This window comes from Anoplopoma fimbria, chromosome 9 (assembly GCF_027596085.1).
Source record: "Anoplopoma fimbria isolate UVic2021 breed Golden Eagle Sablefish chromosome 9, Afim_UVic_2022, whole genome shotgun sequence".
Classification (NCBI taxonomy): domain Eukaryota; kingdom Metazoa; phylum Chordata; class Actinopteri; order Perciformes; family Anoplopomatidae; genus Anoplopoma; species Anoplopoma fimbria.
In genome coordinates, this window is record NC_072457.1 from 27,287,508 (window position 1) to 27,299,001 (window position 11,494).

The 11,494-nt window shown below is 40.4% G+C and overlaps 1 protein-coding gene across 1 annotated transcript; it reads left to right on the forward strand.

Moving 5' to 3' along the window:
* The first annotated feature begins 980 nt into the window (after positions 1–980).
* Positions 981–10,718, forward strand: LOC129095640 (Kv channel-interacting protein 2-like). Its single transcript, XM_054604160.1, has 9 exons — positions 981–1,183; positions 7,637–7,774; positions 7,825–7,949; positions 8,064–8,133; positions 8,719–8,789; positions 9,028–9,135; positions 9,213–9,317; positions 9,867–9,929; positions 10,033–10,718. The coding sequence occupies exons 1-9, from the start codon at positions 1,111–1,113 to the stop codon at positions 10,078–10,080; spliced, it is 801 nt and encodes a 266-aa protein (XP_054460135.1). The 5' UTR covers positions 981–1,110; the 3' UTR covers positions 10,081–10,718.
* The last annotated feature ends 776 nt before the right edge of the window (positions 10,719–11,494 follow it).

Consider the following 11,494-nt stretch of genomic DNA (forward strand, 5'->3'; position numbering starts at 1 on the left):
AGGCTCAAAGTATCACATGTTACAGGGTTTAAACAGAAGTTTGTGAAGGAAAAAGAAGCTGTGGAAATCTTGAAATGTATCCCATTAATCAGCTCGTGGCCTCCTTTGTGTCCATCCAGCTTATATTGTGTATTTATGGATTTAATATTCAAATGATTTTTCCTGGAATCTTGACCTTGCAGCTGACAGCGTATTGATCCGCAGGTATTACTGCTCCACACCCGGGCCAAGGTGAGAGCATCCATCAGCGGGGCATGGATGAGCAGATATACACCCCACATCCGCCTGCCTGTCTGTCTGCCTGTCTGTCTGTCTGTCTGTCTGTCTGCCTGTCTGTCTGTCTGTCTGCCTGTCTGTCTGTCTGTCTGTCTGCCTGCCTGTCTGCCTGTCTGTCTGTCTGTCTGTCTGCCTGTCTGTCTGTCTGCCTGCCTGTCTGTCTGTCTGTCTGCCTGCCTGTCTGTCTGTCTGTCTGCCTGTCTGCCTGCCTGTCTGTCTGTCTGTCTGCCTGTCTGTCTGTCTGTCTGCCTGTCTGTCTGCCTGTCTGTCTGTCTGTCTGTCTGCCTGTCTGTCTGTCTGCTTGCCTGTCTGTCTGTCTGTCTGCTTGCCTGTCTGTCTGTCTGTCTGTCTGTCTGTCTGCTGCCTGCCTGCCTGTCTGTCTGCCTGCCTGCCTGTCTGTCTGTCTGCCTGTCTGTCTGTCTGTCTGTCCTGTCTGCCTGTCTGTCTGTCTGCCTGTCTGTCTGTCTGCCTGTCTGTCTGTAGCACGCCTCCTCCTTCTTCATCACTCCTCTTCCTCTCAGCTGTGATGTGTCTCCTCTCTCTTCCCTTCTTCTCGGACAGATGCTCCAGCTGACAGGAGACCTCTTTCTTTGGATGTTTGGACAAACTGCTGATGTGTGAGCGCACTGATGCCCTTCACGGACTTTTATTGCTTTTTGTCGTCTCTCTTTCTGCGACCAGTCTGCAGCACACACACACACACACACACACACACACACACACACAAACACACTGATGCAAACAGGCAGGAAGTCGTAGATGAGCTGCTGCTCCGACGCACGCACAGATCCTCCAGGTTGGTCTTGGTGTTCTGGTAAGAACTGAGAAACAACCATGAAGTCCAGGAGTCAGGACCAGAGTCTGTCTGACTCCAGAGAGCTGGACCGATCCTACGACCCGCTGACAGGTATCAGGCTTTCACATCTTTTTCTTTCACATATGGGACACTGAACTTGATTTGCTGAGCTTTCCAGTTCACTGTGCGCTCATGAAAGTTTACTTAGTTTTTTCTTAAGAGTAAACCGACATATACAATAGAAAATCATTTTAAATTAAAATAGTACCAGGACTTAAAAAAAAAAAGACAAACAAACAAACTCATGTTTCATCATCTGTCTGGTAGAGTCTTAAAAATAAATGTATGAAAATAACTCACACAAACAGCTGCACACTGCCTTTCCTGCAAATCAGCTGGTCAGTGTGTGTGTGTGTGTGTGTGTGTGTGTGTGTGTGTGTGTGTGTGTGTGTGTGTGAGTGTGACAATCAAGCAGCCTCATTTTTATTTCTCAGTGAATTAAGATGAATTTCTGTGTTTAAATGCAATCATTTGGACAAGAATTCCCTTAAACCCATCCTGGTCGTTGTTTCTGCATCATGCAGGTCAGGTCATCAGGGAAATATATAAATAAAATATGACGGCTGGTTCCTTGTGAAATATGTTACAAATACTTGTAAATATGAGTTTATAAAGCCCACATCTCCACATGGCTGTATCAGAGTCAGAGGGATGGAAAATGGCATTCGGGCTATTCTTTTAAATGTGTGTGGAAATATATTTTGCATAACTTGTTCTCCGTATTGATGTTTGATAATAATGCTGACATGAATAGTTGACCAATCCATTTTGACATTTTGGAAGTTGATTAAGTGTTGAAGGTATTTTTCAAGAAATACAAAGCCAAACAATTGCCTGTTTGAGCTTATTCAATCTTTAATCACTTTAATTTGAATACATTTTGGTTCTAGGAAAATTGTGAAGGACATTTTTCATTGTTTTCTGACTAAATTGATTGATAGATTGAAAAAAAAAGATTTGGCACATTGATTGATAAAGAGTAATAATCATTAGTCACAGACCTACATAATCAACCCATATTCATGTTGATCATATTAAATCGACATGTTTGTCTTCATGTAATGCTCTAAAAATGCAGCACAACTGGTGATTGTTGACATTGCAGTGGTTAATGCTCTCTCTCAAATTAAAGAGAAAACAAAGTTAAAAGCTTAATGTGATTTACAAAAAATGTGAGATCAACTTCATAATTTCACCAAAAGTCACAAAGATGAGCATCAATAGTACCCTGTGGTGGTGAAACCATGGACATGTATCAGATAAACACACTGATGAGGCCTGAAGTAGAGCGGAGAGAGAACAGAAACAATGTAAGAAAAAAAGGCTGTTTCTTGTCGTCTAAAATTATACTTGTGAGTGTGTTTGTTGTTTAATTAGATCAGTGATGCTCTTCTGTTTGTCAGTCTTTTATTTTCCTCATGAGTGCTGGCAAAGACACGTCTCTTTAGAGATCAGTAAGCACTGTTCGTTCTCTCACACTCACACTTGGTGCTCTCGTTCTTGTGACAACTTCCCAAAAATAGTATTTTCCTTTAAAAATAAATGTATGAAAATAACTCACACAAACAGCTGCACACTGCCTTTCCTATAAGTTTGCAGGATATTTCTAAACGGACAGATGGAATAAAGATGAAGCTTTATCTAATGGCTGATGGTTGTAGCTGGCACAATAGCCAGTGTGATATCCACTCAGCAGCAGGTAAACCAAACAGTGAACAGGTGCATGAACACAGAGGCTCTAAGGTGCGTTCAGGACACACAAACAAACCTTTTTATTAAAGAGTGAAGCGTAGCATGAGGCACACAACTGTGTCACTGCAGCTTTTACTGTTCAACTCTATTGTATCTGTCAAATAAGCACCAAGCAGTAATGTTAAACATATTTATGGAACAAAAAATGCATTTAAAGGATTTATCGGCTATTTCAAAGACTGGTGTTTATGTGCAGCTACTCTGCTGGGAGACAACCTCCCGGTGTTTACTTCTGACTGTGTTCATACATTATAGATACTGGATCTTTTTCATGTCATCCCTTTCTACACCACACTACATGTTACAGTGACCCTGAACCATGATGTCATACTGTTATTTTAAAGAGATAGCTTGAGATTTTGAAATACGCCTTTGTTTTCATTCTTGAAGAGGCTTAGATGTCGTATCTGCACAGTAAATACGAAGCTAGCGAGAGCAGCAAGTTAGCTTAGCTTAGCATTGCAGACTAGGAACAGGGAAACAGCAATCTGTCTCTGTCCAACAGTAACAACATTCACCAGCCAGCACCTCTAAAGCTCACTTATTAATGATTTACATCTTGTTTGTTTGATTTGTTCAAATCCCAAAGTTTAAAAATGATTAGCTGCCATAATGCAACATGTTGTTCTTACAGCAAGGCTTTTGTACGGGTCGAACAAACACAATATAATATAAGCTTTAGAGGGGCTGGTGGGTTGATTTTGTTACTGTTGGACAGAGAGAGGCTAGCTGTTTCCCCCTCTTTACAGTATTTATGCTAAGCTAAGCTAACCAGCCGCTGGTTGTAGCTTCATATAGACTGTACAGACATGGGAGTTGTATCAATCTTTTCATCCAACTCTCGACAAGAAAGCAAAATGTAAGTGTACTTACAAGTGTACTGAAAAACTATACCTTTCAGATCAATGCACTAATTTGGGGTTTTAGTATTGAATCTCTTGGCTCGGTTAATGGGATTTACAAAATAATATTTCCTTCTGTGATTTGACAGCTCCCACATATTGTTAATCATGTCACTTGCATTTATTACTAAAGAAGCCTGCTTTTTCCGTGTTTGTGTGTGTGTGTTTGTCTGTGTGCGCGGGTGTGTGCATGAGACAGGTGATTACACATTCATAGAGTTTCCTTCATGACAAATTTGTAGAGTGCACAAGGAGTTTTTTTCCCTACTCTGCCAACTATGATAATACAAATATTACATTTATATAACGTAGTTACATCGCAGATTTCAAAATGGCTGGACTGGACTGATGAAGAGTGTTAACATCAATGTTGTGTAACTAAAAAAATCAAAGCTGATGCTACGTAACCGATGGTCTGTGAGGACACATGAGGGCAGATGAAGGATAAAACCCTCTTTGACATCACTGGGGAAATCAAGATGTCAGTGGAAGAGAAAGACTGTGTCAATGTGATTGTGTGTGTATTCATGGTTTGTATGAGATGGATGTTTATAAGCTGAACCTTGTCCTTTCTAAGGATTATAGTAAGCGCAGAGGCTGTTTCCCCGGGCAACATTATGTTACAAATTGTCGTTGCGCGCTGCATGACCCTACTGAAGCTGACATGACCTCCCAAGTAAACTCAAAAACCAACTGGTGAACGAGGACTTTAAGTGTCTTTATAAGCATTTATACGTTCTTTTTTACAATTTTTTTTTATTACTATTGCGTTTCCTTCTTCACTTATTCTTTGCTCACAGATGTTTTCCTGAAGAAAAAAAAAGAGTTTGGCCCTTTGAAAGGCCATGTAGACGATGAGGTGTAGTTTATCTGTATATTTGGGAGGTTTTGAAAGACCTGTTTCTGAAAATAATGAACTAATGAGTGCATAGTTTTTTAAATCCTTCCACTGTGATTAAACTGAACTGTTATAAACTTGCCTGATTGAAACACATTGATTACTCCCACATCCAAAGTCTGAGGTTTGGGGATGTCAGCAAATAGTCTGAGTGATTATTTCTGACCTCAACGTGAACTGAAATTCAGCGATTTACGCTTTGGTCACCTAAAGTTATTCTGCTCAAGGACTTTACAAAGTTCTCAACAAACAACTTTAAATGTCTTTATTAGTATAACTTGTTGTAAAGATGTATCAAAATAGGAAAAGACTCTTCAAAGCCTAACAGCCCTCCTTTTCATCAATTGCTTCATTTCCCTCAGTGTCACTTACTTTTCTCCATTCACAGTTGCAGCTGAAATTGTTTGCACCAGTGGATAAAAGGTGTGGGTAAAAGAGTCTTTAAATGTCTTAATAGCAGCCAGAAGGCTTTATTTGTTGAAATCGATCCACAGAATTAAAGTCAGAACTGAGGAAAGGCTGCTGGAAGATCTCAGCACCTGCTGAAGTAACTGAGTCAGGGTTATTCATCGGTCCAACCAACGATCTGTTGAAAGGTTACTTACTGCTACAGGCTGCCACACAGAGTTTGAATAAACAAGTCATTTTTCATTTGTTCATATTATAACACAATGAACAGTATCAACAAAATCATTTGTATTGGCTAACAGTGATGAGCATGCATTTTTACACAACAGCTGGAATAATGCTTCAGCTGAGGCTGCATCGCCTCTCTAAGAAAAACCTCCCTGATATGCCCTTGAGCCAATCACTGAATCCCTGTGTTGCTCCAGATGTTTCTCAGGTGTGAATGAGCGAGGTTCACTGTGTGTTTCAAACTGCGCTGCTGTACATACGACTATAATTGAATCATTGTGTATCTGTTTACTTAGTGTTGAAGTTGTCACTTTGTGATGATGCAGAAGTCCGTACATATTTATGCTCACATTCGAGACTTTAGAGACAACTTCACGTGCACCTGTCTCCCCTTTTTACCTGTGTGACATTTCAGAGCAAGCAACTTATTTAACTTGAATGAAAATCTTCCATGTTGTATACATTCTTCAAGCACCGTTCAGTCACTTGTATCTGTTTTTCCATAACAGTTTTGTTTCATTGATTCATGGGCTGCCATTAGAAAATCAAGTCCACAGGTTTTCTCTCTGGATAGCAGTGGGATTATAATTGTGTCATCATTTCTACTTTAAAACATTCAACCCTTGTTCCACCTGTAGTCTCCTTCAGTTCTCATAGTTTGTTGTTTATCCTCTCTCTGACTTTCAGGCCTTAAACAGTTGAGTGTAATCTGACTGTAGTTCAACACTGCCCTCTAGTAGCAGGAAGGACACATGTAGGTCTGGAGCACAGAATGGATATAAGAAGGAGGTGCAAAATCAACATTGTTTTTGTGTGCACTTCTTTCAGCATAGTAACTCTACAGTATCTCTTCGTCCTCGTGTCAATATAAAGCCTTGGTGACTGACTTAGTATGAGAGAGACTACAAGATGCCTTCACCATTTAAAAGCACAATAGACCTTTAAACAGAACACAAAGAATTTAAGACAAAGCTTCAGAACAGACGCTTGGATTAATACGATGCTTGTGTCCAACTGTGGCAGATGTGTCAACCCTCTGGTGCTCATACCGGAGGAAAAGAGGAGGGGAGCTGCAAATGTTTTGCTCAATGATCAGTTTAATGAAGATATTTGTAATCCATTAGATAAGGATAATTGATTGATTCACATGAAGCTTTAGAGCAGGTTATCAGATGGGTACATTTATAGAGAAGTACTCGGGTTTAAGAAGTTAGAAGACAGCAAAGTCTAGAGCTCAAAGTCATCGTGGGTGTGAACATGTTGAAGGTTCTCTATACAACATTCAAACATCAATATAGCAGTGAACAACTATTTGTCATGTAAACATTTAGTGGAGTAATGAATACCTGAGCAAAGAATGAAGTCACACTCCCTCTGTGTGTGTTGTAATCTGACCTTCACTGTGCTTTGTTGACATAGTCGGGCTAGCCTTGCATGCCTTTCAGTTCATGTGTGTGCATGTGAGCGTGCCAAACTTGCTAGCTAATGGTCAGCTAATAGCCTTTGCCCTGCACTGCTCTCATATGGCGGTTACAGCTGATAACACCGGGTAAAGCCCACCCTTAGGTTCCCCCTCAGGTAAACACTGTTAGCTCTGTCAGCACTGTTAGCGCTGTCAGCACTGTTAGCGCTGTCAGCACTGTTGCCCGTGTTAGCACTGTTAGCTTTGAGACACCCCTCAGCCATCGCCATGTTGAGAGCCCTGTAGAGGCACTAGGTATAGCGTTAGTACCAATAAAGAGCTGAAAAGAGTTGATTAAGATTATTTCTTTGCGGAATTAGTTGATATTTATAATTTATGAAGTTATGGAGAAAACTGTGTACCGGACAGCCAGGCTAACACACTAAACTATGAACGTGATGAACATTATACCTGCTTTCATCGGCGTTTAAGCTTTGTCGTTGTACGGATGTTAGCTTGCTTACATTAGGATTGAGCTAAATGAAATGGAGATACGATGTCACTGTCTCTGGGTTAATTAAAGGATTAAAAATAGTTTAACTGAAAACAAAGAATAATGTTGGACATTTAGATCACACTCTCTATGACCTCTGTATCTCAGTTCTCAGACTCCAGTCATGTGTTATTTCACTCAGCCCTCACATGCTGGATGCTCTCCAAACAGCTTTGATCCGACGGGTCACACTGGTTCAAAGCCAGGTCAGCAAACTAATTTGTGTGCTGCCGACTTGCATGGAAAAGTGATTCAAAGTATTTGAGTGTAGTTTGGCCAGTGGTTTATCCATTTAACATGGTGTTCCCAATGCTGACCTCTATATCTGCCTCTAATCTCTGCTGTGATTGGTTGTTTCCAGGTAATCCTCCATCCAAACCCAATAAGAAGACCATAAAGCAGCGGTTCCTCAAACTGCTCCCCTGCTGTCGCTCCGACTCCAGCTCTTCAGTCGCTCAAAGCAAGTGTCACAGAACACACAGTTCGAAAATGAAACACTGTTATATTAGGGGGTAACTTTTTAATTTTTCTCTGCATCCGTACATGCAGGTAGTATAACTGATGATGCTGAACTGTCGGCGGTGCGTTACCGACCGGAGGGGCTCGACCTCCTCGTACAGAAGACCAACTTCAGCAAGAAAGAGCTGCAGGTCCTCTACCGGGGATTCAAAAACGTCAGTCAGAGTCCTCTGGATGTTTGATTTGTGCACTCTTATTTTTATGTTTTGAATGACCATCTATTTGAACATGGATTGTGGAGTGAAGTTTTTGTTTTATAATTTCCAAAGGAGTGTCCCAGTGGTGTGGTGAACGAAGAGACTTTTAAAACCATCTACTCGCAGTTCTTCCCTCATGGAGGTCAGTCAGATCCTCCTCATTTATCTAATAGTAAAATATCAAGAGTCCAAATAGAAACCAGTAAGAGCCTTGAAAAGGAAAGATCGTGTCTTCCATTTTTATTGTGTGGATAGTTTGCAGGTCTTTAAACCACTTTATATCCCTTTTTCAGTTCATACTCCCTACTGTAAGCTTAAACTGACAATCTACGGGGACAACAAAGGGTCAATACGATTTTGAGTGTAAAATTATGTTCAGAAAGCATTTCAAAGCCTGTGTATAATATATTACTCTTTGTCATCCTGTGAAAGAACTTAACAAATTCGAGATTTTGTGAATGTGTAGAAAATGTATGCAGTTGTAGGAAACTTTTCACACTTAAACATTGTGCCCGCTTTTACAGCCAAGAACAGGGCCAACATGTACACCTGCTAATCAAATGTGTTTTAATACTTTAAATGTCTTCAAATGTTTAAGTATCTATTTTCTCAGTTGTTGTGTGTAACTGTTGAACTACAATCCGTTCTTAAACATTTAAAACATTCATTTGTCATGTAAAGTGATTTCAAGGATTTGAATGGTCACTTTATTTTCTCTTTCCTCCAGATTCAAGTATGTACGCACATTTCCTCTTTGAAGCATTTGACACCCGCAGCAATGGCTCGGTCAGCTTTGAGGTGACTTTTCCATCCCTTCACTCTATGCATTTTATTCCTTCTTGCTCCGTTTTGGAAAAGACACAAAGACGCAAATAAATGATATATACATTGACTCAGTACTAGTTAACCTCTGATTGTTCCTGTTCTTTCTTTTAAGTCCCCGTTCCTTTTACTTTCATCTCCCTCCTCCTGACATCACTATCACTTTCCAGATCTTAGTCATGGCTCTGTTTTCTTCTTCTTCTTCTTGCTGCAGGATTTTGTTGTTAGTCTGTCCATCATCTTAAGAGGCTCCATCACTGATAAACTCAACTGGGCCTTTAATCTGTACGATCTCAACAAAGACGGCTGCATCACCAGAGAGGTACTTGAATCTGTCTTGTGTCATGTTGGCAGCTCGTGATTTGCCCTTAATTCTTCTCATCCCTTCCGTCTGTCCAGGAGATGACGGACATCATGCACTCCATCTACGACATGATGGGGAAGTATACCTACCCCTGCATGCTGGACAATGCTCCCAAGGAGCATGTGGACAACTTCTTCCAGGTAAAACACTCAAATAATCAAACCAATAAACTCCACTTCCAACAACACTGAACTCAACGTGAGTCAAAGAAAAGTTCCAATCAACAATTGGTCCCTGGAGGTATGATTGACTTTAAATTGTGTTTGTACTGTTTTATATCTCATCAGAACTACTTTGCTAAATTCTTTCACATTGATTTCATAATGTACTTGTACAAAATGTTTTGTGTGCAATTTTTTATGCAAGACAATGGGCAGTATTGCTCATTTAGAGGACAGGACATGAGCTGTAGATAGAAAACAAAGATCTAAAAACTACATTATTATTTTTTTGTTTTTGTTTTTTTTAACCACAAGTAGCGCTATGGAGCAACATTTTTATGAGCAGGCCCCAATTTCTTTTAAGTTTATCTTGCACATGCATGCGCACGAGTGTGTGGCGATGCAATACACCGTTCCTGCCGCTCCACTGATCTACAGACGTTGATGTTAACCCGCCAAGAAAACTCAACAGGGTTCCTTTAAGTTCCCCCTTTGAAACATCAGTGCTTGTGTGTTGCATTTTTCCAGAAAATGGACAAGAACAATGACGGAGTGGTCACCATCGAGGAGTTCCTGGAGACATGCCAAAAGGTCTTCTGCAACCATTTCAAAAGCACATTTAATGATAAGCAAAATTTTCCAACATTTTCCATCTGCAGCCTCCTCAGTAACTTGCCTTTGTGTCTCCATCCAGGATGAAAGCATCATGCAGTCCATGCACATGTTTGACAGTGTGATCTAAAGCTTAGTGGACACGGACATTAAATGTTTCCCTCCCGCCTGGAGTCTGCAGTCAGAGTGGACGATGACTCTGCGCCCAAACAAGAGAGGAGTAGGGTGCAAACGGCAATGTCCTGAGGATATCTACCCCAAAACCACCTCTTCTTGTGAAATGTTTTTCTTTTATTAAGATTGTATAGGAAGACATCAAAAGGTGGAATCTGGTGTTTTAAGATCTTGAGCCTCTGCAGGCCAATTTGAACAATCTACTTAATGCTCTGATGAACAGCAGAAGACGACTGTCGTGACCTCAACTTATCGTGCTTTCTCTGTTGCATGAATGAATGTGCAGACACATGGAACCAACTGAACGATGCTCAGAATGTTGTAGAGCCTCACCCACTGTTTATACTCACTGTTATACCTTGATAAAGGATGGCTCTAATGACGGGATGAAGTTTGAACCCAAGCAATAATCTTGATTGAAACATGCTATTAATTCTGTCCTCACGGTGCCCCACACTCACATATACTATAATGCTGTATATTGTGTCTGCATGATGTGTCTGCTTTGACAGGCCATTGAAATGATTAATTTAAGTGTTGATATATTTTCTATATGGACGTGGTGACAATGGCGATGATGGAGTTGAATAAAACAACACAGTTGCTATGCAAAAGTGGTAATATTACATCCATTAATTGACAATCCTTGACTTCTTTGTGTTTCAGGTTAGAATTTTTTTTTTTTTCTTTCGCAAAACGCAAAGAGTGGAGCCGGGGAGTATTAACTTCTATTAAATAAAAAAAAAGAAGCAGCGATTTTGACTTTTAGACAAAGTAGAATCACTGCAGGTGAACTAAACTCCCTCACAGCTTCTGCTTTTTTAAAATATTTATATAACATTCCACTTGGCTTCAAAAATATAATAGCACAGGATAAACTACATGTTCACCAAACTGGGGTTCAGTATAACAGCTATCAAACAAAATCATCAAACACTTTGCATTCACATGGTTTTATGTGTGAATATGTTCCGTTTGATTCATCAGATAATAAAAAGGAAGCAGTTCCAGCTGCTTCAGAGACTAAATGTGACCCTGATCAGCACATCAAGGAGCCATTCCTGTTTAGTGTATGAAGGACACAAATGGTCCAGTAGGTGTCGCCCTTGTGCTTTGAGTCATTTTATATGTCGGGTAGGAAATGTCCATCAGGTGACAGGTGTTGCTGGTCGGAATGTTTTAGTTAATTGACCGCCACGTCTGGGTTGTGTTGTTGTTACAGTGAAAAAGTTTGACAGTATGGAGATTTATGGACTGCGTGTTGAAAGAGTAATAAATATTAAAGAAGCAGGAGGTTTTTTTTTGTTTTTTTTTACGAGACAGCTGCAGCCAATGAATGAGCCTTCCTGTGCAGCCCCTCAGTGTGTGGT